This window comes from Hakea prostrata, chromosome 11 (genome assembly GCF_041222555.1).
Source record: "Hakea prostrata isolate BN-2017 chromosome 11, UWA_Hpros_2, whole genome shotgun sequence".
Taxonomy (NCBI): Eukaryota; Viridiplantae; Streptophyta; class Magnoliopsida; order Proteales; family Proteaceae; genus Hakea; species Hakea prostrata.
This window is the reverse complement of record NC_142610.1, coordinates 20,763,653-20,789,900: the sequence shown is the minus strand read 5'-3', so window position 1 is coordinate 20,789,900 and position 26,248 is coordinate 20,763,653. Positions and strand designations below refer to the sequence as shown.

Genomic DNA, 26,248 nt, shown 5'->3' with positions numbered 1-26,248 from the left:
CAACTTGAAGAAGAAGAAAGAAAGGGAGGCAATGTGTGCATCATCACTTCCAATGCCACTAACCTGCTAGGTCATTGATTTGTTTGAGAACTGGGTCTTGGAACCTTTTCTAAGTACCTTTTGGATGGTTCAGATTGAATAATCCCTTAACACAGAAAGCAATTCTATTTTTATTTTTGATATCCTATCTATAAATATGAAAACATGTTCATGGTCACGCTTGCTGACAGATAAAGACCCTTCTATCAAACCCTGATTTTTCAAAACGATCTTGGGTCCCATCTCTTTTGACCAAAAATCAAAAAAATATGACTTCTTAGTTTGCCTCTTCATGTCCTTGTATGGTAAGATTTCCCTCTGTTTTGAAATTAAAAGAACTATCACTATACTAAGCACTCTCTGTCTTCTCAAGTCTCCTTCTATTCTTTGTGCCTGTGTGAGTCTTTGGCAAGCTTTCATACATGGAGAACCCATTTAATCTTCTCCTTCATTTGGCATTTACAGTGCAGTTTGTCGTGTTTCCTGCTTTGTTGCCTTCAATCTCTGCAGGTGATAATGGTGGTTCTTCAGCGATAAAGTCTGATGGAGAAGCTCTTCTTCTATTCAAGAAGATGATTCAGAAAGACCCCAGTGGAGTTCTCTCCGGGTGGAAGCTGAAAAGAAATCCATGTAACTGGTATGGAGTTACTTGCACTCTTGGACGACCAACCTCACTTGATCTTAGTGGGTCTAATCTTGTTGGGTTTATCTCGTTCTATCCTTTACAGTCACTTGATATGCTATCAGTTCTTAATCTCTCAAGCAATTCATTTACTGTAAATTCTTCAACCTCATTGCTTGATCTCCCTACTGGTATAAAACAGCTTGATCTATCTGCCAGTGGACTTGTTGGTCTAGTTCCTGATGGGTACTTTTCCAAGTACCAGAATCTGGTTTATGTGAATCTATCACATAACAATCTAACAGGTTTTATACCCAACAATTTCTTACTGAATTCTGATCATTTGCAGGTTCTTGACATTTCTTTTAATAACCTAACTGGCTCCATTTCTGGTTTAAATCTTGAGAATTCCTGTGACAGCTTGTTTCATCTTGATCTCTCTGGCAACCATATTATGGATGTTATTCCTTCAACTCTTTCTAGCTGCACAAATCTTAAGACCTTAAATTTATCGTTCAATCAGTTTACTGGTTGGATACCAACTACATTTGGTGGGCTTACTAGTTTGCAGAGGTTGGATTTCTCCCATAATCATCTCATGGGTTCTGTACCATCAGAGTTGGGTGATACTTGTGGCTCACTCATTCAACTTGAGCTTTCCAATAACAACTTATCAGGTTCAATTCCAACTTCATTCTCCTCCTGTACTTGGCTAGAAGTGCTTGACTTGTCCAACAACAACCTATCAGGTACCTTTCCTGATTCTATACTCCCAAACCTTGGCTCATTAGACAGCTTGTTGTTGGGCAACAACTTCATCTCTGGGAATTTTCCTGCTTCCATCTCAAACTGTAAGCGTTTACGAATTGTCGACTTCAGCTCCAACAAGCTTTCTGGTATAATCCCACCAGATTTATGTCCAGGATCTGCCTCACTTGAAGAACTTAGACTCCCTTATAATCTTATCACTGGTAAAATTCCACCTGAATTGTCTCAATGTTCACAGTTGAAGATCATTGATCTTAGCATCAACAATCTCCATGGCCCTATTCCTGCAGAGCTTGGTAAGCTTGCTAATCTTGAGCAATTGATGGCCTGGTATAATGGCTTAGAAGGGAAAATCCCAGCAGAATTAGGCCAATGTAGGAACCTAAAGAATCTCATTCTAAACAACAATTTCCTCAGTGGTGAAATCCCAGTTGAACTGTTCAACTGCAGCAATCTTGAATGGATTTCTCTCACTAGTAATGGCATTACTGGTGAGATTCCAAGTGAATTTGGGCTCTTGTCAAGGTTGGCTGTTCTGCAACTTGCAAACAACAGTTTGAGTGGCCCTATACCAAAAGAGATGGCAAATTGTAGTAGCTTAGTCTGGTTAGACCTCAACAGTAACCGGCTTACAGGGGAAATCCCACCTCGACTGGGAAGGCAGCTTGGAGCGAAATCACTGAATGGGATTCTTTCAGGCAACACTTTAGCATTTGTGCGCAATGTGGGGAATTCATGCAAAGGAGTAGGAGGGTTGTTAGAATTTGCAGGAATAAGACCTGAGAGGCTCTCAGATTTTCCAAAACTGAAGACTTGTGACTTCACAAGGGTATATTCTGGTCCAGTCTTGAGCATGTGGACACATTACCAGACTCTGGAATATCTTGATCTTTCCTATAATGATCTTACTGGGAAGATCCCAGAGGAATTTGGAGACATAATAGCCCTACAAGTGCTGGAATTAGCTCATAACAAGCTTTCTGGAGAGATACCTGCATCACTTGGACAGCTCAAGAATCTTGGTGTGTTTGATGCATCCCATAACAAGTTGCAAGGGCATATCCCAGATTCATTTTCTAATCTCTCTTTCTTAGTACAAATTGATCTGTCTGACAATGAATTAACAGGCGAAATTCCATCAAGAGGGCAACTGAGTACTCTTCCTGCAAGCCAGTATGCAAATAATCCAGGACTTTGTGGTGTCCCACTACCTTCATGCGCAACTGCAAATGTGGGATCAACAGCAACTCCCATTGTTGATGACAGTAAGGGAGGAGGCCGACCCAAGGCTGCATCATGGGCTAATAGCATTGTTTTAGGAGTTCTTATCTCGGTGGTGTCTGTCTGTATTTTGATAATTTGGGCAATTGCCATGCACGCAAGGCGGAAGGAGGCAGAAGGAGTTAAGATGCTTAACAGCTTGCAAACTTCCCATGCAGCATGGGATATAGAAAAGGAGAAAGAGCCATTGAGCATCAATGTAGCCACCTTCCAGAGGCAGCTGACAAAGCTTAAGTTCTCACAGCTCATTGAGGCTACAAATGGCTTCTCAGCTGCCAGCCTAATTGGGTCTGGTGGGTTTGGGGAAGTGTTCAAAGCTACACTCAAGAATGGATCTAGTGTGGCAATCAAAAAGCTCATACGCTTGAGCTACCAGGGTGATCGAGAATTCATGGCAGAGATGGAAACTCTAGGGAAAATTAAGCATAGGAACCTTGTTCCTCTATTGGGTTATTGCAAGATTGGTGAGGAGAGGCTCCTTGTGTATGAATTCATGGAATTTGGAAGCCTTGAAGACATGCTCCATGCAAAGCCAAGAACACAAGAGAGACGAATATTAACATGGGAAGAAAGAAAGAAGATTGCAAGGGGAGCAGCGAAAGGGCTGTGTTTCCTACACCACAATTGCATCCCACACATTATACACCGTGACATGAAGTCAAGCAATGTGCTCTTAGATCATGATATGGAAGCCAGAGTTTCAGACTTTGGGATGGCAAGGCTCATAAGTGCACTGGACACACACCTCAGTGTGAGCTCACTAGCAGGAACACCTGGTTACGTACCCCCAGAGTACTACCAGAGTTTTCGTTGCACTGCCAAAGGAGATGTTTATTCCTTTGGTGTTGTCCTGTTAGAAATCTTGACAGGTAAGCGGCCAACCGATAAGGAAGATTTTGGTGATACTAATTTGGTGGGTTGGGTGAAGATAATGGTGAGGGAAGGGAAGGGGAAGGAAGTCATTGATCCAAATCTGATTTCAGTAAATAAGGAAGGAGATGATGATGAATCTGAGTATGCTAAAGAGATTATGAGGTACTTGGCAATAACATTGCAGTGTGTGGACGATTTTCCATCCAAGAGGCCCAACATGTTGCAGGTGGTAGCCATGTTGAGAGGAGCTGATACCAGTAGATAACAAAAAGAACAAAAATGGCTGAATCCCACCAATCTTTTCCCTCTATTTATTCTGTTCTTTATTGTTAGAATATTTTTAAGTTGTAAAATTGGTTGCTGCAGAAGTTCTTAGAATCAGTGAGTTTTTCATGTTTCTTGACTTCTGTATTTTCATTCTGTAGTTCTAGCCTTCTGGTGCTCTCTCTCTTTTATTCCCCCTCTCTGCTCTTGATTGTGTGTGAGTGTTATGTAGTTTGAAGAATAGTCTAGTATACAAACTGATATATAGGTTGCATGTAAATTATAAGTTAGATGAGTTATTCTTTCAGTTGCTTTGTTAAACTTCTGTAGATAGTGGTAAACATAGTGTTAGGATGTAATCAGATGGTTATGATCATCTTTCTGAAAACAGAGTGTTTTGTGGCTGAAAAACTGATAACCCTGCTGCACTTAGGTATTTGATTTCTAATTTTACTTCTCCTCACAAGTTGATAGATATTCTGAGAGTACTTAAAATAATCTTCCCCTTTTCCTAACAGTTTGATTACGAACATACCAACGGAAATCAAACTAGAATGACTAAACTACTTTCTCTCATTTGTTGCTGTATAGTGCAGATTGATTCTTCATCTTTTAAGAAATTATCCCAATGTTCAGTTGCTGAATGATTATTTTCTTCTCTTTCCAAAATCCTTTTACTTGATCGAGAATAAACATTACTTCATTGTATTGATTGATCATCATATAACAATATGCCTTACTCTCACCTTCTCATTAATGTAGAAAGTAAAAAGATACATTAGGTTCACTGAAAAATGGAATTATGTCTTATTTATCAACAATCTAAACACATCTACTCATTCAATTCATAGAAGTACAATACTTGACTTTCTTCACTGCCAATCTCCAAGATGCTGCTGCATTCAAGAATTCACCAAACACTCATCTCTTCACTTCCTGATGTCTACATAAGTAATAGATTTGAGAATTGGATTATATATTTCTATAAGTTGGTTCCTCAGTATAATGGCGACCATGGACACTTCATAGCTTGCTTCTGAGTGTTTCAAAACTGGTGAGTGCATTGCCAGAGAGACAACCCCAGCATTTGTTATTCATGAAATGAAAATTTGGTTCCTCAGGAACAGGCAGAGGCCTGATTGACCTGTGTAGAGATGATAAGTGAGAAAGTCATTGGACTAAATGCATAGTTTATGGTAAGATTGAGATTATCAGGATGGACGAATATTTTGAGAGTCTAATTAATTTGGTGAGTTAATCATAATAGTATTGCTTTGTAGTACTGTACCTTTGGGGGAAGAACGGCCTTTCACAGAAAAGCATCAACTGGGCTTTCGCAATCATTTCGTTTCTTGACCTCCTAACCTCTTCTTCTTCTATGATCTGCTCCAGTTAACATTTCAATTAGATACATTTTTAACTCCATACCAAAGAAAACACATTATCTCTTTACCTTTTGCACCTTCTTTTCTAGTTGTTTCTCCTGTTCTAGGAGATACATCTTAGCAGCAACCTGCATTTTGGTGGGAAATATTCAGAATATTTCAAAAATATCATGGTAACTCTAACATACTGAAAATAATGATAGAACTGAAAAGAGCTCATCTGACAGCATCAACAGTTACCATTTGCATATAATTGAATCCAGGATGCTTGACTTCTCCCAGTTGGGTAGGGAGCGTGAGTTCCAATGGCTTGTTTTTCTCATTCATTGGAAGTTTCTCTGCAACCTATTTATGGGCATGAATTTTTTGGATATATGTATGTGCACATAAAGAAAGAGACAGAGCCTCTACAACAACGTAAATTACCTTGGGCTTATCATGGACTCTCTTCTGTTGTTGTTCATCAGCCTGTGAAAGCATCCATGAGGAAAGGACTAAATGATTTTGCTTTGATTTTAATCAAAATTTTACCTCATAATCAAGTTTGAATGACTCCTGGAGGTGAATGTGTCTCCCTACTTCCCCAGCAGTTGAATGCAGAGTAGTGTGTGGACTAGTCTTCAAATACTATGGATAAGGAATAAATTTAGCACAAAATGTCAGTGCAGAGAAGAGCATAGGAAAAAGATAGAATTTCTTTGAGCTTAGCCAGAGAGAAGCTTAAGAGGAGCTCAGTCATGAATCAAACAACAGCAACTGCTAGACTACTACTACTGCAGGTTAGTACTAACTACCACTATCACCACTGCTACATCCAATAGCTCGCAAAGAGCAGAGTAGAAGAACAAAGGGGATAAAGTTTTTAACCTTTGAAGAACAAGACTTGTAAGAATTTTCCATCTTAAGCTAATGAATGGGAAGGAACATACACTGGATGGATATATATACAGAGGGGTTGGAGTTAGATTGAGATTGGTGAATGATGGGTTTTCTTTCTGTTGCCACATTACAGTTGCTTAGGTTTCTTCAAGCCCTACTCTATCCATCCAGCCCATCACAATGTATCCATCAACACCAAACATTCTGATTAAACCTCCCTCTCATGCAGAAATGCCTGTAAAACTCTCTAGGGTTTATTGCTATCTATTTATGGGTTTGATAAAGCAACATTCCTACCAACCCAGTAACTACCCCTATTATCAGGTCAATTTCCAATAACAGCAGGTTGTTAACAAGACAATCTAGAGTCCATCTTCCTTGTTTTTCAATTAACTAACAGAAAAATTAGAAGAATGAATTGAAGGTGACACCTTGTTATATAGGAACAGATCTTAACTCTTAACAAAGGTTAGTTGTGATTGAAATCAGTGAACCACTGGCTGCATGCTTCTAACTCAAGTAATGAAAATTTCTAAATGCAACCCTTGAAAACTAATGTTTGCAGATTCACAATAGAAAGACTTCTCTTCCAGAAATGAAGGCCCATGGGCCTAAAGGATAAATGAAGAGTCTGGTTTCACAAGTGGCAGTAACTGGAGCCCAATTAGCCCAAGTATTTATTGGACTGGACCTTGGACCGAATACTGGCCCAAACATCTTGTAAAACCCAATCAAAATGAATCATTTTTTTTTTTTTAATTCCTGAAAACATTTTCTTGAGGCCATGTTGGTAAAGATTTTTTTTTTTTTGGTAGAAATGTTGGTAAAGATGGCTTCAGCTGTATATGCACCATTATTATACATGAAGACCAACCAAATTTGAATTTGAATTTAAGATTTCCAGGGAGTGCTTAGGTGAGAGAAAAAAAGAACTTGATTTGCTACAAGGTCGTTATATTAATGGTTAGAAGACAGTTGTGAAAAGACTTCAGGTGGTTGGAAATCCCTATATTTCCATGCTAAAGTGCCCTTGCAGAGTTGCAGTTGTCTTCCCTACTGACTACATCACCAAGGACTGTAACGGCATTCCATTTTTTAACTTTCTTTCTTTTATTCTCTTATACATACAAAAATAGTTCTTAAAAATAATAGATATACAGATGAAGAGAAGATATTGCCACAGCCTTCAATTGTCCCATCAATGTTCAATCAAACACAACCACCTACAAGATGAACCATGATTTCTAATCAATGATAGGGTTTCTGATTTGACCATTGAGATTTTCTATCCCTATCTTATCTCTTTTCAAAGTTTTTTCTCAGTTGAAAATCTGACTTGGATATTCTTAATGGGATTTCACTGTCATCTGAAGTGATGATATGACTGTACCCTCAACTGTTTACACAGCTCTTCCTTGTGAAACATCTTTCCAAGTTCCAACCACCCGGAGGAAACTGATTTTTAAGATTATTTTTAAGAAATCAACCCTTTTTAGGTCTTAGGAAAAAGAGTAGCAAGGCATGGATTCCCTTACTCGGTTAAAGATTATTGATAGAGAAGTAATAGAATGATGTTACTTTTTCTATCAAAAGAGTAAAAAAGAATGATGTTATAAGGACCAAAGATGAAAATTTTTCTTAAGAGTGACCAGAGTGGATACTAATAATGTGTATAGGAAATTTTATCAATAGACTATTCATCTTCTTCTAGATGAAAGACCCATGATCAGTCACATCCAAATGTTGAGATAAGATTTATATGAAATGGTAGGAGCGTGTAATTTGTAATTTTAAGAGTATTCAATCTATAATTTACTCAAAATTTTTTATTTTAATTTAATCTAGATGTGATTAATGGACATATGTAGAGTGATGCTTGATATATATTTTTTTTCTTTTTAAGGTAAGCAATAGACTATTATTTAGTGAAGACTAATTTTACTAATGCCATTTTAAGATATAAAATAAAATGCCATTTTAGGGTTTCAATGTTCTCAAAGAAATTTGAAATCTTTATCTTGCTTTCTCTATGTCTTATCCTTTTTATTTAATGCAGGAGTTAAAAGGGTTTTTAAAATATTGAAATTTATTTAATGCAGTATCAACCACTATAATGACTTATCAGTAAAACAAAAAAACAGAAAAAAAAAAAAGGAAAAGCATTAAATGAATATTCAAATTTAATTATATATATTATGATTGAAAAACCAGTCAACCAATCCTTAATTGGTAATCCATGGTGTTTGAACTTTAAGCCCATCAAGAGCATACTTAAACTTGATGGTGTTTGATTGGGAGAATTCATTAGAAAACATCTAAGACTTTGTATGTATTTTGTTTTGTGATTGCAATATTGAAAAGAAACAACTTTTACTTAGAAACTTAGTTTTGCATGGCATCTAAAAATTTTTAGTCAAACCTCAATTATTCATTATGAGTTAGTAAAGTCATCCTTTTGATTATGAGAATGCTTTTTATTACGTAACATGCACCCTTTCCTATTATTCATCATTCTCTCTTTTACTCTTTAACTTGCCAAATCACATATTTGTATGCTTTTGACAAATTTAACGTGAACAACATCGAAATCTCCAGTAAAAATTTTCGATAAAAGAAAAGAATTTTAAAAAGCAATGTGGTTTGCGCATGAAATTGCCATTCTATTTCTATGAAAAACAATTCTCACTTGTTACTACTACAAATACTCAGACCAGCCTACATAGACTATATATATACTTGCCAATGCCAGTGACCAGTTTAGCTGGCTAAGCCATTTGTTAAGTTACCCTTTAAAGTTGATATTGCCTAACACATTTTGCATTATTTTACTCGCACCTAGATTCCCACCAACATCCAATTGGAATGCTTCCTTTAAAATAAGAAGCAAAGAGCGAAATGATCTACATCATAAACCTGGACCACATGTACTCGTACCTCTCATGTCAAGGCATAGGGTGTACAAGAGAAAATACCTCGTGTTTATTTATTGGAGGATCACATGGTCAAGAAAGAGCAATAACATTAGTAAGTTTAGAGTACATGTACTACTCGTAGTGTGTACATCACTTTCACTTAAAGAGAAAAGAAGGGCTTGTGATGTGTATCTAGTTTTTCCATGTACAAGGTGTTCTACTCAATTTGTTAAAATTTCATAACCTATTTGGATTATTGGACCACCTGACTCATGGGAATAGGTGGTACTAGTTGAGTTAGCAATGGTTTTCCACTCGAACTAGACTTAAATTTTAATAAATATATCACTAATGGTTTAGCTATGCTAGACCAAGTTGACCCTACATTTGAAAACATTCCTAATAGTGTTAGAAATTTTTTTGTCTCATGACATGATTATATTTAATTGCCATAAATTTAATTTATCATGAATACATATTTATTATTGGAATTAATAAATTGATAAAAAAATAAATAAAAATTAATTGGGCATTTTAATGTGGAATTAATATTCTGTATCTAAATACAGCTATGGCTGTGATGATTGCTGCTTACATAGTAAATGGGCGACAAGCCAACAACATCAATGATAACAAGAACAGTAACATTTAATTGGTTTCTTCCCACATTATATATATATGGTTTAGCCGGTTCACCCAACCCAGTACAGAACCTGGTTCATGAGTTAATGAAAGAGTGGATCATGGATGATGATGATGATGATGATCTACTCCAAATGCTACCAAATGCATGTAATATTTAGGGCTCCACCAAATCGGTTTGGGTGACCCATGAAGCAAACCGGTTCCTGGAAGTAAGGCTGGAAAGACTGTAATGGTATCTGGAAAAAGCTGAAGCAGTGAAGGCCCAAAAGATAAAGGAGAAGGAAAAAGAAGGTATACAAGCTAAACAAGTGGTCCCAAGAATAGCAAAGAAACGGAAACTGTTTTTTCCTTCTAAGCTCTTCTTTGGTCTCTTTTGCTTTGGATTAAGTAGTGAATGGGAAATGATAAACTGACCAAAGGCCCACACGTAGCTCTATGTTTCAAACATACGCAATCGTCACCTTAACTGAAATCCTCTATGGTCTCTGCATAAGTAGAAAGATGCCGTGCTTCTCTGCTATGGCTCCTGATTCTCATGAATGCCACTGAGAGAGAGAGAGAAGGATCGAGAGTGAAGGGCAGAGAGAGAGAGAGAGAGAGAGAGTTCGGTGATCACTCACTCTTACAGTGAAGTATGTTGAGAGAGACGCGAGAGAAAATATTTGTCATTAAGCCTTACAATCTTGGCACTGAAAAACATGGCATCTCATAAGCATTTAATAAGAAAAAGAGGAAACCAACGTAGATGAAAAGGACATTGTTTATCATAGAATTTTTGGATGGTCTGAGATTTTTGTTATCTTCTGACCTCTCTCTCCTCACAAACTCTTTCTTTTTCTCTCTCCTTTTCTATCCTTCCCTCTTTGTCTTCTTATCTTCTTTTTCTTTGTATAGACGATGGAAATGATAAGAAGAAACAAAAAAGTTAACTAAAAAACAGCCGTTAAGTCATCCAATTATACTACAAAAATATGGATATGACAACAGAGAGCAATAATAAATATATTTATGGAGAAGTACCCATTAAAGAAGCAAATTACTTCAAGGTGAAGTACCCATTAAAGAAGGATGGGTTTTGGAGGAAACCCATTTCGTAGAATGGCTTGAAATGATTCAAAAGCATCGAAATAACCAGACAATTCAAGGGTTGAAAAAGATGCTTGCATTTTTGCCTTACTTTCCCCAGAGGAAGAACAAAGTCTTCATGAAACTATCTTGACCAAAACACGAAAAAAAGGTCCAACCCATCATATAGGTCTTCCTTCTGTTTCCTTAGAATAAATGAAAAAATAACAAAACAAACACAACACCCTCAGAAGATTACAACACTCCCTTAATCAACATCAACAACAGATAATTACAACAGTACTCACTTGAGTATACTAGGAGATAGATAGAGAGAAACAAGAAGAGACAAAGAAGGTTTAAGTTTTGGAGATGTTGCCTTGATGGGTTCTATTATCATTCTCTCCTTCACCTTCTGTGATGGCTGAGGACATGTAACTCACAACAAGAGAGTTCTCATCTGGAGTAGCAGCTGCCAAGTTGGTGGCCTGAAACTGTTGTTTACATGCTTGACAAGTGATCTGCAGAATGGTAGAATTGATTTGTTTTGTTGCTTGTTCTTTCAGAATCTGGGCTTTATCGAGTTCAACCTGAGCTTGTTGCCGAATCCTCTTAGCATTATTGAACTCCTGTTCAGCCAGTTCAATCTGTCTCTTAGCTTGAAGCCTTGCTTCTTCTGCAAATGCCTTCTCAGCTGTTGCCAGCCTCAGCTGCTCTCTTGCCTCTTCTTTCAGCCTCAAAGCCATTAAACCTGGTTCTTCCACAGCATTCTTGTCCCTGGTAGAAGTTCTTCCACCATCTTTACATAAACTGCGATGGTTCGCTTCATTCTTTTCACCATGATTACAAGACCCAATTGAAAGTTGAAGCTGTGTTGCATGATTTTCATCTGAAGTAGGCGAAACCATAACATCTATGGTGCTTGAGAGTGGATTTGATGAGGGCAAGAGCTGAAGTTCTAAATTATTTTGCTCAGATCGTAAAAAGATAGGCTCAGTTACTGGCTTAGGCAGTCTTAAACCAGGCCAAGGAGCTGTGCTAAAGTTGGTATCACTTGATGGGCTTGGACTTGATGCTGTTCGAGATAAACAGGCTGGTTGCAGTGTCTGCAGTTCAGTTCGGAGCCGGCTGGCATTGCAAGAATCTTGGTGTTCAATAAAACTCTCCACCCTAGTAAGAGAAGAGAAGTTTCAACCGAAACACATTAGTGGCTTCTCTTTTTTTTTTCTAAGGATCAGATCAAAAAAGAATATATCAAAGACTAGAAGTATTTACAGGATTAATGTCTATAAATCCTCAGATGGAAAGAAACTGCGAAAAAGACTTACAAATGGACTTTCGTTTCCATTTGATTGAGAAGAAACGTGAAACAAGAATCATAGTCAGGTGGGCAGACACTTTGTCAGATATTTGTTTTATCGAAGATGTTTATTAAGAAAAAAGCGAGAAATAGACCAAGTCATCTGCATAGGTTCATGTAGGGATAATAAAAAGTAAAGAGGATTTCAGAACAAAAACAAAATAAAATAAACAAGGTGGGGGAGGAAGGATATGTCGTCTCGTTATAAACAGGAGATTTGATACCCTTGAAATACTTAAAAGGAGAGGGTGTGAGAGAAAACTAATTTAAAAAAAAAATATTAGAAAACTAGGTAGGAGAAGATTACCAATGAATAGTGCTTGTTGGAATGGCTTGAAGGGGTTATTCAAATCCTAAAAATGGAAAGTAGTGTTGGAGACTGTAGCTTCAGCGTGATTGAAGTATTGCATAGTTGAGAATTGACCTTCCCATGTGATGTGATCCAAGAACTTTGATGTTGGGTAGTTGGTTTTGAATGAATTCCCAACATTGATATTTATGGAAAGGTGAAGATTAACAGGAAAAAGTTTGTTTTTTTTTTTTTGTTTGGGGGGAGAGTGCTTTGAGTTTTACGGTTTGGATCATTGATAACTTACAATGATGATTTTAAAGAACCCACCAACAAAGAAATCAATAGCAGTTCTAATTTCTATCAGTAAAATTTATCATCTTGGTTCATGGGTTATTGCCTTATAAGGTGATGAATGAAGAGGGAAAATCCCTATCCCTAACTGTAAGATCAATCAAAATTCAAAATCCCCCTTTTCTGATAGGAAAAAGAAAAGGCTATGGAGAAAGAGAGAAAGAGATAGAGAGAGAGAGAGAGAACCTGGAAAATACACGGCCACAGTCACAAGAATGGCCTCTGGTGCCGCAGGTCTTGAGATGGGCTTTGTAATCAGATTGAACAGCATAGCCTTTGGAGCATTTCTCACAGACCCATTGCTTGTGATTGCTATGTTTCCTCCTGAAATGCTTCTTGATACCAACTAGATCCCCCAGTGCATGACAAGGGTTGTGGTGCAGGCAACTAGGTTCTGGGCACACGAACACGCGCTTTCTCACCTCTGGAGTCTCTCTTTTGAGAAGCTTCCACGGCACCTTGTGCCTTCTTCTGTGCATCTGAAGGTTCTGGTCTCTCTGAAATCCCTGGTTACAGATCTCACACACATAACGGTCCGATTCAAGTAAAGTTTTGGGGGAGAGAGACACAACCTCCGCATCAGGATCTGAACACCACAAAGACCAGATACAAATTAGTTTCTACTTCCAGATTTTAGTCCAATCATCAATAATTCGCATGACCCAGTCCATTAATGTGACAAAAACACAGAAAACATGCTAATTAAAGGAAGAAAGAATTTGAATTATTGAAGAGAACCCAATTGTAGATACCTGGAGTTCCTGCTGGTCTTCTCTTCCTCTTACTGCTGCTATTCCCATTCACTAAGCAAGCAAATGGTTCCGAGGAAGAAGAAGGAACACTTGGAGAGGAAGAGTTGTTGTTGCTGTTGCCTGACATAGAGCAAATTTTTTTTACTTATTTTTCTTCTCTCTCCTTATTCCGTCTCTGGGTATTTCTGTTGATAAGAGCTGCTCTTGGTTTCTCTTGAGCTTTAATAACATATGCAGTAGGGTATAGAGAGAGTGGGAGAGAGGAAGAGGGTTGTGGGAGGGATATAGATACGGCTAGAACATGATGAAAAGCTCTTTCTTTCGGCTACAAGCTTTCTTTCAGCTTTAAGCTTTCAGCTTTTCTAGCAGCAGCTTTCTTTCCTTCGTCCACCCCTCACCTTCATCAGGTATTCTTATAGTGAGTTGCTTAATAAATCTCTACAGCCCCAAGTGTGTGTGTGTGAGAGAAAGAGAAAAGGGTCAGACCCAATCACATAGCTCGAAACTTGAGCCCACACTTAGCATTGGGACAGTAGAAAAACATCCCCACAAAGAAACAAACCCTCATAATTCATCACACAGTAATTTGCATGCATAAATGCTGGCCAGACCCCAAATACACGTGAGCTCTCTCTCTCTCTCTCTCTCTCTCTCTCTCCCCCACATTACCAACCTCTAGGTTTACTGCAAAGTAAATTTTATTTGCGAAAATGCCCTTCTTAATGACTGTACAGTAACCTGATTAATTAGATATGGGGCAGCTTTCCTAAAGGTAAAAACTCTAGTATGATTCGTCATTTTCAAGGCTGTAATGGTAATTCAACATGCACTTCCTTTTCTCCCTCCAACGATCTATATATATATAATGCTTAGAGAGAGTCAAGCCCCACCCACCCCCTAGCTTTCTCTCTCTCTCTCTCTCTCACACACTTAGAATCCAACTTCTCTTTCCCTTTTCTCATATTTTATGATCACATATTTGGACTTGTGCAAAAGATAAATGTGAAAGGGGTTTATTACAAGGGCTTTGATACCCTAGTTTAGTGCCTATTAAGCTCCTAATGAGGCTCAAAGAATCAAGGCCATCCATGTATGGTGATATGATCCACCTACGAAGCCATTATGGAGAGATCAGATTTTGGTTATGCTGGAAAGTGAGATATTTTGGATTTCAGTACAAGAATTGAACTTAATAGTTCATACTCTGGGTTTTCATTGATTTAATCCATATAAAAATTTATGTTTTCACTGTTATAGGGTTGCTCATTTAGTAATGACAAACACTTCCAATTAAAGATGTCAAATATGAAGTAGTCCCCCACTCCCATAATCTAAAAAAATACCAGTTCTAAAAAAAATTGGTTTTTTATCTAAAAAAAGACAACTTGAAGATTTTGAACAATTTTGATTGTGATTTGGTTCCATGATCTGAAGATGAAGATGGATTATCATTTAGATCAACTGAATGATCCATTCCCCATTCATCTACAAGGTTGGTGGTGCTGTTCATCTCCTGGTTAAGACAAAAGGACAGTTTCTGTAGAGTGATGGGTTGCAGGTTTGCAGCATAAAATCATTTCCTGTGGGATAAAAAAGAAGGAATCTAGCAGAGGAGGACCTCCGACACATAAAAAATTGTGGCTTCATGTTTGGTGGCTGCCGGGTTCAAAAAGAGATAGGACCCATCCGATACCCATACCATTATTCTTACACCTCATCACCTTCTTCATACTTAAGTTGATTTAAATGGTAGCCCACCAGTCTTAAGTAAAAAAAATAGATGGGAAAAAACAAAACATAAGATATAAAACAACAGGAACTCTTTTTAACTATGGATAATTAATGTAACAGGTCAAAATGCCAAAACACAAGTCATTTAATAACCCTAAAATAATGAAAAAAGATTTTGATAAAAGAAGAGAGATGGAAAGTGAGAAAGCAAAGCCCAGTTTTAGTTTGTCTGCTTATTAATTTATTAATGAGGAAAGAAAGAAAAGCAGTTTATCTTGATTTGTTTATTGTCTTGGAAGGAATGGGGAGATGATGGGAAGCTGATTCTCAACACATGCAGCTTCAAAAGAGAATGTCTTTGGCAATCATCCAACCCAAACGTTCTCGATCCCGAATCTAATCATATACTGTTAAACTAATCTATAACTTCTCCAAACAAGATCTCTCTCTCTCTCTCTCATATTTTATTGACTCTAGGTTTATACAACTGGGTAACCTAGAAATCCAACCAGAAAGCTATCAGAAGTAGTAAATATCTGTCTTTCTGTTTGTTTAAGTTAGTATTTTCATGAAGGAATGCTCGTACTGATGTCCTTGTGTTATCTATGAGAAGGGTTTCTTGGGGTCATGCAATTAATCTCTCTCTCTCTCTCTCCTTTTGTTGTTGAGGGAATCAGTGTGGATCAATAATGTAGATATTGGGGGAGATGGGGTTGGAGGTAATGGAACTGCTCTTACACTTTGAAACTGATGACTTTGTCTGGTTTATCTTTGTTTGTATTCTCAGGACTGCATGAAAGTGGGTATGTAGGCGGCCCAGTTACACACTAAATTCTTGCAAGAAAACACAATAAGCAGGAGATCTTCTTAGTCTCTATCCTTCTAACTCTTACTTATTTCATCAGAAAATGAAGAGAAGAGGTGTGTGTTTGTTTGTTTATGAAATTTATTGATTTCTTGATTTTGTTCCTTTTTCTTTGTTTGGGTGATGTTTTCTTCGAGTCATGAAAGTGAGTGAGAGAGAAAAAAAAGAAGCTGACAACCTGTGTGATAGGTAGTGTCGGAGTCTGAAAAGCCAACGTTCCTTCCCCTTAGGCAAAGGCCCAAAAAAATTGACATGAGAACTAAAGAATCCTAAATTGTACACAGAGAGAGACTGAAAGGAAAGCTAAGAGCCTAAGGAGATTCCCTGCTTATGTCTTTCAATGATACAAATGCATGTCTCACAAGTGACACAAATACCACTCTTATCTCAAGTTATCTTCTTTAACTATCTCTGGATCTCAGGAAAAGAAACAGAAAAGCTCAATAATATAGCTAATAATTCTACAAACTCTCTCTCCTCTCTCTCACAGTTCAGAATTGTTGAAGAATTTCTTTACTTTTCCTAGTATCCAAACATGGCCTTAAGGTTAAAAAATTACTATAAATCCTGATCTTACTGCTATTAATAGATCTATTGTGCATTCAAATTTTAATGGAAAATAAAGTTGATGGATATTGATTGTATTCAATGTCGATGTCCTCCATCAGAATACAATATAATTAAAGGATATGGATGAGTAGAGATATATCATCAAAACAAGGACACTAATAATAATGATTAAATGTCACCTAGGTTAAAGGAGATCTAACTAAAAAAGGAACAGACAAAATATTGTAAGCCATTTCCTTTGATATATGCATCTGCAATATCTACCTAGTATGAAAGATAATTCTGAACTAGAATTTTAAAATTTAAATTCAAGTTTAACAAAGTTGAATCACCTTGAGACATTCAAGAAAAATCATATCACATGAGTAGGATTTCAAATTGTAACACTTGCATCTCTATCACCGTGGAGACTTGGGGGCGTTAATTTTTGGCTTAAGAATGTATTTTTAGTTAAGAAAAAAATTATTTACAAGTGAATAGTTAACATCATTAATAAATATATTTTATTAATTATAGCTTGTTCGGAAGAAAGACAAAATGTAGTTGGATGAGACTTATTTATTTTCATTAAGTTGCTTTGTGATGACCATCAATTGACCACTTACCTTGCCAAATCTTTATTTTCACCTTCATCAACAAACCACCTATTTTTATAATACTTCAATAAAGATCATAAATGTGACTAAGTTGTCGAAAATATATCTAGAATTTAAAATGGAAGCATGTAGAACACAAAAGAATTCAAAAAGGATCACAAAAACCTTTTCCATACCCACTATATCTTAGAGATACTAAATCTAGAGAAGCATAGTATTTGAACTTGAACTAATAAATCATGACAAAATTTAATGTATCTTGAAATTTAATTGTTGTACAGCCAAAGAAAATGAATATGAAAAATAAGTCGAGACAGAAAGAAATTGGAAATAAATACACTACTAGCTAAGACTTCATGATCATGGTATGTCCACAGAAAGTTATTGAGAACAAATTAGTGATATGGTTGAAGTTACAAATCTAATGGGAAATATTGATAAATTTGAAGAAGCAAAGTTATTACAGGAAACCACAAACACATGTAGGGTTGTAGGTTTTCATTTTTGTTCTTATTTATGAATATTGATTTCATTAATTTTTATGTTACAATCTTTCTAACACAAATTTATTTGATATAATAGATGAATATTTTTCATTGAAAAACTGCATTAATTTTTTTTAAGAATCAAATTTGAAACAATCTTATATTGGTTTCATTTAGATGCTCTTAAATATTTAGGCATTTGTATCCACTCAATTGAGATGTAAATCTGCTTTCAATTTTATCAAGAAAATTCATTCTAACTGTTACACCTTTTTTGGAATTTATATTAAAATTATCTTCTAAATGTTTTATGATTGAGAGTTATGAATTACAACAACTGGAAAGCTCTTATGGCAGTCAATACTAATTAATAGTATCATCTGACTTTGCATAAAGATTTCATTTCCAATGTCTAAGAGTCAAAAATGAATCAAACCCATGTATCCACCATTATTATCATTGTCATTTATTAAAAATCACAATTGAAATGAAACAAAACTCTTTCAAGGTGCATATGGTTGGATAATCAATTAATCTCTCAACTACACATGCAATGTTACAATGAAGATCACTTAAATTTCATAAGTTAGAACAAGAAAAATATCATGTGTTGTGCACAGCAATGCACATTTATGCCAAATAACTAGCTGAAAAAACAAAGAAATTACAAGATTATTTTAGACTTTTCAAATTTAAAATCAATGTTTAAATCTCAGCCAGTTATTTAGCACATTAAAGGATTTTTTTTTTCTGTTAGAACATTCATGGATTTTACTTGAAACCCTAGTTGAAGACCATATAGAAAACAAGAACACGATATGATAATTAATAATGAAGATTTACTTACGTTTTATTTACTAATAGTGTCACCCATATATAGAAGCGATTTACACTATCCATGTATTAGATTGAAAATGAAAATTAAATTGAGATTAATCATAAAAATAAACAAAGAATTGGAACCTCACCCATTGAAAGAGCACTAGTTTATATAAGTTGAATTCATATTAAGGACTTTAAAATTTTATATCATATTTAAAAAGAGGTCATGTGGAATAGGTCAAGCTATAACTTGGTACCATACATGTAGAAGAGTATCCTACCTAAGATCTAGATAGGCTTAAAAATATTAATTAAAGCATATGTCAGGGATTTAGATATATGTATTTGAGGCCTTTTATAGTTTTCTTTTTTTTGGTTGCCAACCCGGTTCCAAGGCTTTGCCCTGACTAATCCGGCGTTCAACCCGGGTCGCACACCTAGCTGTGGTGGGTGAGTCTCCCAGCGAGGATTTTTTGCATCCATAAGGTTTCGATACCGGAACCTTGCTTAAGCAGACCAAGTTGCTTACCACTTAGACCAACCCCCATTGGTTATAGTTTTCTTTTTAATTCAACTCATTGATTATTTGTTCAATCTAAGTTCAAGCTCAAGTTGACCCTAACAATAATATATGTTTTCTAGATGAAAATTACCATTCAATCCTTGATAGATAAAAATGAAAAGAGTAAAATTCTATCACTCTCCTCTCCTCAGACTCTATTTACTAAAACTCTCGCATTTGATCTCTTGAAAAGTCAAACTCTGACCTCGCATTTGTTCAGTGCCCAAGTTATTATTCTATTTTCTTGACACAATCGTTTCTTTCATACAAATTGAATCGATTTATATTTTTTTATTCAAATTTATTACTTGAACTATTGAAATGAATGTAGAAGAATAATCAAAGTAATAAGTAATCCAAGTTCTATACCATTTATTTCATTTTAAAAAGAAAAAATCAATCAAGTATGCTAAATGTGAATTATCCTCTAGCTTGTTTTTCCAGATATGCTTTGTTATACTTTTTCCTAACCAGGAAAAAGTAAAAGGATTAAAATAATTAATGATTAATTAACAATCTTATAAAAAGTAGAAAAGTAAACCACAATTAGCTAAGCTAGGAGATCTCCTTCTCTCTATCTCCATCTCTATAATCTTATTACAGCCAAAGCAACAAAAGTTGATAAAAGAAGCATTCACTTTGTTAAACATAAAGTCAAAGAAAGTCAAACACTTGGCTTCAGATTGACTTTAATCCTAAAAAAGTCTCAACTTTTCATTCCCAACTAACTCAGATTAAGAGGTTAAGAGGGCATCTTCTTCTTCTACTTCTACTTCTGTTAAAAAAAAAAATCTTATCTTAATTACCGAAAGGTTCCTCGCACGTGCAATCCCCACCACCGCACGATCCAACACATGTGGGACCCAGCACCTAACTCCAATTTCAACCACTGGATCTTTCTCAAAAGCAAAAGCTTCCGCTGTCAGATCTCCCACGTGCAAGTATCATAACATCACGCAACTCTTTCTTTAGTTTCTTATAAAAAGGACAAAAGGGGTTGTACACGTGTAAGCCAGTTGGTTCACCCGTGCGATGTGGCCGTTAAAACGGCCGTTAATAAGATTCCCCGGCAGAGAACGCTCCAACCGAGACCATTCAGAAACAAGAAGCGTCATGATGACGGCCATAATTAAAAAGAAAAATAATCATAATAATAATAATTAATAATTACGTCAAAGCTGAGAAAAGAAGAGAAAAAAGAAAGTAAAAGCTCTCTTTTTCTCTCTCTCTCTCTGTCTCGGAGCTTAAAAAACCCTAAAAAATAAAAAATAAAATAAAAACAACCTTTGCTTTCCAGTTTCCAGTTTTTCCACTGCTGTGATCATCGTCTAGGGTTGTCCCATGTGAGAACATAAAGACAAAAATGCCACGTGGCACTCCTCAACAATGGCTACTGATTTTGATTCTCTGATCCTCCACTTCACAGTGGACTCCCGCGGGTCCCACTCCCAATCAAACTACTGCCATCAAGCTGGCATTGTTTGGACCGGTTGGACCGGGTCCATTCTCTAGAACTGGCCAACCCATAAACTTTGGGTCTTAATTCTTAAAGCCTTCCCTTAAGTAATCTTTGTTTAGTGTGCTAATGAGTGGTTATTTTGCACCTAACCTTGTTAATTAAATGACGGAAAGGAAACAGCTTAAGGTACTAAATAAGGAATTTATAACATATAATCATTTGGGGGAGATTTTGTTCATCATAAGAAGCTATTAGCTTCAAGTTGTTGCTATCATTAGGCGGCTGGTATCCAATGGAACCTTTAGTCATCTCTATATGAAAGTTACTATATATACTTAAATTACAAGGAATATCAAAGTTACGGCAAAATTTCTTTGACATTTAACATCGTTCCGAAGCTGATATGAAGAAGGAAGGTTGGTGAGTCTGATCGATAATCGATATTGTAAACAAATTGAGGCGTCAATTTGACACCTTGAAAACCCTAACCAAGAATCTTCATGATACAAGTGTTTGAAACTAGAGTAAAAGTTGCCATATTAGCTAAGAAATTAAATTTGAGTGAAAAAATGCTACTTATTGGTAGACCACAAAGTGTGAAGATGATTGCCTAGAGAAAGAAAATAAGTTAGTGACACAGTAATTTTACTTTTACATGAGGCTAAAGTGGTCATTTTCCAAATGTAACCTAATAATAGCTTAAGCAAGGGCAAGTGCAGACTGTATAGATAGTACATCTGTTGGGAAATATTTCACCTTTGCGTCATCACACTTGGTAGCTTTTTGCTTTGTCTAGAACTACTCAAGATCTTTATGCTACTTGAGCCTTCTGTAGCAATACAGTTTCCAAACTTGAGGAACATTAAATGACATATTTCACCTTCTTAAAAAGCATAAACCTTACTTGGTAAGCTTCTTAAAATATAATTAACTTAGTTTGGTAAGGCAAGCCACCATTAAGGAAGCATGACATGAGATCATTAGAAATTTCACCCAGGCTCATGATCTTTCTCTCTTTCTCTCTCTCTCTCACAGAGACATACCTGGTCATCTTTTGACTAATTTCCAATAGATTGGAAGATAAGGAGACAGAAGATGGATGCGAGACAGAGGGAGGAAGAGGCCAAGAGGGACCTTAGTGAGGAATTTTGTTGGGATTGAGATGATTCCAAACACAATATTCTGTGATTGTCTTGTCTCAAAATGGGTCTCACCCATTGATTATTAGTTTCACAGTGTGTGTTGGATATCATTGTTTTTCTGAAACCACAACTTGATTCCGTCCATATGCCTCTCATGTTTTGTCACTGCTCATACCTTTCTTTCTTTAACCCTCTTTTATTGTCCTTCCTTTCACATATTTATGTCTATATAGCAAGGATGGAAGCGATAACTCTCAAAAACACCAGCTCATCATCTAGAACTCTTCAACACCTTTTAAAAGATAAAAGCAATATTATGCTATCCATGATAAAGTAAGATTGTTTATCTCCAAGTAATAATAGAGAAAGAGAGAGAGAGAGAGGGACTCAGGGAGAGAGAGAGAGAGAGAAAACCCATCTCAATCGATAACAAGACAACCACAATGCCAAGGAATATTATGCTTTTCACCTCTCAAGACAAGCTGATGAGACATGGTAGTTTACTTGTTATTTCAAATACCCAATTGGCTGCTAATGGATATGTTCAAAAGCAGGTCCTACTAACAGCTCCAGCTCCAGCAGCAGTTCAGGTGCTAATTCCCATAAATTTGGCCCCCCCCCCATTGGGGCCCCCCCCCGCCCCCCCCCGCGCGGTGGCTCGTGGGGGGGGGGGGGGGGGGCCCCCGGGCCCCCCCCCCCCCCCCCCCCCCCCCCCCCCCCCCCCCCCCCCCGCCGCCCCCCCCCCCCCCCCCCCCCCCCCCCCCCGCCCCCCCCCCCCCCCCCCCCCCCCCCCCCCCCCCCCCCCCCCCCTCCCGGTGCTTTCCCATATTTGGTTTGTCCCATTTTTTTAAGCCTAAACAAGGCATGCATAACCACTGATATATTATTATTTGGTTTGGCTAACCCCCCCTTATTTACATTTTCTTTGCTGATCCAACCAGGTCCTAGTTTGCCCTAGGGTTGAGGTTTATGCATGGTTGTAGACCAGGAAACCAATGGACTATCTTGATGGATAATCTTTGTATTGAAAAGTTCATGAAATTATATATAAGACCACAAAATGTCTCACAATTAGTATCAAACCCTATTCAAAGATGAAATGGGCCAAGGGAGAAAAACCATCGGGTTAACATTAATGGGTTGTCAAGGCCCATGATTGATACCATCATATGTGCCCTTTGCCCATATTGATGCAACCATCCCATCCCCACTTCTCTGTTCACCCTCTTCTAGGGTTTTGTACGGTTTAACTTCACTCACTATGGTTTAGGGCCCTCGACATCACTTTTGATCAAATTTTGGGTACAGAGAGAGAGAAGGTCCACAGTCATCATCTCTTCATTTCGTTGTTCAATAAACCCTTTCAGCATTAATGTGTTTACAGTCACTGTTGGTTGACAGTTACGTACCCATGTTAATCATTCAGATTTTGGTATTTCAAAACTACATTTACTTGTATCAGACGTGGCGCTGTTAAGACCCATGTCTTCAACTCTTAAGATTTTGCCTTTCTGTTCATAGGCCCCAAGTTATATTCTCTACCTCAGAGAGATCTCTAAAATCTTCTAAGGATATAGATTCAATTTCAAAATCTATCTTAGTTTTATGTGACAGGGTTAATGAAGGTGGTAAACCAACCAAAAACAGAAAGAAAATCAAAAGACAAAGAAAAGAATAAGGGAGGAAAAAGAAAAAATGAAAAGCAAGATACATAATACAAATCTTGTTTTACATATGGAAGGGAGTAAGAAAAACCTGAAGAAGAAAGAACAAAACTTAAATTACAAGTCTTTCATTGTCTTCAAAAGGTTGGTTCTCTGTCAATTCAAGCTTCTTCCAATGTGTGGTTAAGTGAATTGGAAGCTATAATGGCTGATTGAATAATGTGGGCTCCTGCATAAGAAAGCTGAGCTTTTCATCTTTACATATAAATGTTTTTGACTTTTGATCTCATGGCTAAAATGGCTTTTTGCCTTTCTTCTATATTTTTGCTAGATCTAAAGTAAGACTCACATGGACTGTTTTTTGAGTCACCCCTCACCACCACTTTCTCCCCCTTAGATCATGATAGAATACAAAAAGCCATAGATTTCCTATTTGGGCTCCAAACATATCAGTGGTTTATTAGGGTTTGTGGGGACTTACCCACAGTGAGAAAAAGAGAGAAAAAGATGGCCATCTTCTTTAGATCCTTCCTTCCAAAGCTTAGGAGTTATGACAATGTCTTTATGAAATGGGCACTTTTTGGTTGTAAATAACAACTTTCTTATCTTTATTTTCTTTATAGTATATGTGACGTGCTACCACTCCAGAATGCTTTTATATAGGGTCACTTTTTGTTTCGTTTTTTTTGTCTTTCATATGAAATGATCCACCACCATTGCTGAAGGTGATGGGAGCACATGGATTCAGAAGGCCTTCTTCTCAAAAGAAGGACTCTTCAAACAAAAAGAAAGAAGAAAAAATAAAGCAAAGATTGGGTGGAAAACAAAAGAAATCAGAAGAGAGAAAAGGAGACCATACCATTCCCCCATACCTCTCTCCTTATGAGATCCATTTGCTTTTGACCTTTTCTTTTAATATCATTTCCCTCCTTCAGGGAAAAGAAGACAGTGAAAGAAGAATAAATGCATCACCTATTATACAAAAAGAGAGAGAGAGAGAGAGAGAGAGAGAGAGAGAGAGAGAGATAATGATGTCAACTAGTTGCAGAAAAGAAACTGATCAAGAAGAACCAAAATCAATATAGAATGGCTGATTGGAAGAAAGTGGTTTATTTTTAGTGGATGTGACATTGCTCTCTGAGGGACTCAGTAGATAGTGAAATGTGTTTCTAGCTAGGGTTGTTGGGCCTTTCCCATTGCAAAGAAAGTTGGATGTTTCCAATATGATCAGGACTAACAAGATCACACCCTTCTCATTTTCTTTTATTAACTTAAGAAAATTATCACTTTTCGATTGATTCCTCCTGGGTTTCCTTCCTTTCCCCAGTGTTAAGTTCAAATATCTCTCTCTCAACCACAGCAGCAGCAACAACTACTTTAGCAAATAAACAAACATCCTATGAGATAAGAGTGAGAGCAATAATGGATATAAACTGTGATATTCATGAACAAGAGCTTGACAATTCAATTATACAACAAGACCCAAATGGGAATGACAAGAGAATATCAGAAACAAGAACAAGATGTCAAACAAATGGATCTGATCTGATATTTTTCTTTCTATAATTACTACGTTTTTGAGACATGAGCATGTGAAGCTTTGGTTGAAGTACCAATATGTGATGAGTTGAGAGTCATTTTTATCTGTTTGTAATGAAATTTATACCATTGTCAGTGTTTGATTTTCATTCTTCTTGTTGTTGTTGCTGATATTGTTAGAAAGGTATCATATCATAGTGTATTCATTAAGAATGTCAAGACGAAATTCCAATGTAAATTTCTGTATGTTTAGCATAACCAAGTTGACGGCTAATATTAGAAATATATGAGTGTCGTCTAGCAATTATTTAGGTTTAACAGTGCTCAAGAGATTGGAATGTTTAAGAAGATATATCACAAATCAAAATTGTAGCATGTGAAGGTGGGGTTCTTGGTGTCGGAGTAATTGGCTTCCATCTATTCCTATTCTCTCTAGCTAGATAGCAATTCTGAGAGAGGCACTTTATGTTCCTTTTAGAAAAAGACTTCCATTCACTGGGACATGCATGCATGGCCTGCCACTGGAGGAAAATAAAAATGGAAAATAAAAAGGAATCTCCAAACAATTTTTCATTTTTATTTCCTTCAAGCACTTCATTGAGTGAGGCTGCTTCATCTGGTATAAAGTTGTTATTAGGGTTGATGAAAGAATCTGGCTGGACCCAATTTGGTAGAGATGGAACAAGGCATAACAGTGAGTTGGTTATATTAGGTAAAACATTAACTGGAAATGAGGAATTGACAAATGTTATCCCCATGAGGCAGGCACACTACTGACTACCCTAGTTTGTATGAGATGCTTTACAGTAGATCAAACCGGTTCAACTCAAGATGACCCACCGGTTTGTAGGATTTCCCAGTCAAGTTTACATGCTGGAGTTTGTCCTTGTTTCTTAAGTGGGCTCAGCAGAAAACCCATTTTGAATATATTGGGTTCATGAAACATATGATATGGACATTGCTGAGGTCTTTTGTCTTCCATATATCTAGTTGGGCTCTGGTATTGGCTTGACTGTGCCCTACTTATGCAGCTCTAAAAGATATTGAGCTTGAACCCATTACAAGTTTCCACCTTCCCTGGGGTGTTCAAGAAAGATTTCCTCCACTAACAGTTGGCTAATGTAACTAGTTTTCAGTACTAGGATGCAGTTTCATATATATTTCATGTAAAATTATTTCCATGAAATGTCTATGGAAGAAAACATGAAGGGAAAAGCAGAAGCATAAGAACACAAGCCTTACTTAAGAGAAAAACAGAAACAGAAGTTTGCATTGATTTAAACTAAGTGGCTACTTGAGCCTTGTCTATGAAACTAAATAAGGAC

At 36.8% G+C, this 26,248-nt stretch overlaps 3 protein-coding genes across 3 annotated transcripts; 1 reads left to right on the top strand and 2 right to left on the bottom strand.

The window, feature by feature from the left end:
• The first annotated feature begins 238 nt into the window (after nucleotides 1-238).
• Nucleotides 239-4,267, top strand: BRL2 (BRI1-like 2). Its single transcript, XM_089140447.1, has one exon. The coding sequence runs from the start codon at nucleotides 462-464 to the stop codon at nucleotides 3,846-3,848; it is 3,387 nt and encodes a 1,128-aa protein (XP_088996573.1). The 5' UTR covers nucleotides 239-461; the 3' UTR covers nucleotides 3,849-4,267.
• Nucleotides 4,268-4,499: 232 nt separating this feature from the next.
• LOC149000777 (microtubule-destabilizing protein 60-like) lies at nucleotides 4,500-6,286 on the bottom strand. The gene is made up of 7 exons (XM_089140448.1): nucleotides 6,100-6,286; nucleotides 5,764-5,859; nucleotides 5,659-5,700; nucleotides 5,473-5,577; nucleotides 5,301-5,360; nucleotides 5,136-5,230; nucleotides 4,500-4,991 (listed from the first exon to the last, which is right to left on the bottom strand). Exons 1-7 carry the CDS (start codon nucleotides 6,130-6,132, stop codon nucleotides 4,871-4,873), a joined length of 552 nt encoding a protein of 183 aa, XP_088996574.1. The 5' UTR covers nucleotides 6,133-6,286; the 3' UTR covers nucleotides 4,500-4,870.
• A 4,496-nt stretch (nucleotides 6,287-10,782) lies between these two features.
• Nucleotides 10,783-13,903, bottom strand: SGR5 (C2H2-like zinc finger protein). The gene is made up of 3 exons (XM_089140946.1): nucleotides 13,489-13,903; nucleotides 12,923-13,322; nucleotides 10,783-11,903 (listed from the first exon to the last, which is right to left on the bottom strand). The coding sequence occupies exons 1-3, from the start codon at nucleotides 13,613-13,615 to the stop codon at nucleotides 11,093-11,095; spliced, it is 1,338 nt and encodes a 445-aa protein (XP_088997072.1). The 5' UTR covers nucleotides 13,616-13,903; the 3' UTR covers nucleotides 10,783-11,092.
• Nucleotides 13,904-26,248: the final 12,345 nt, after the last annotated feature.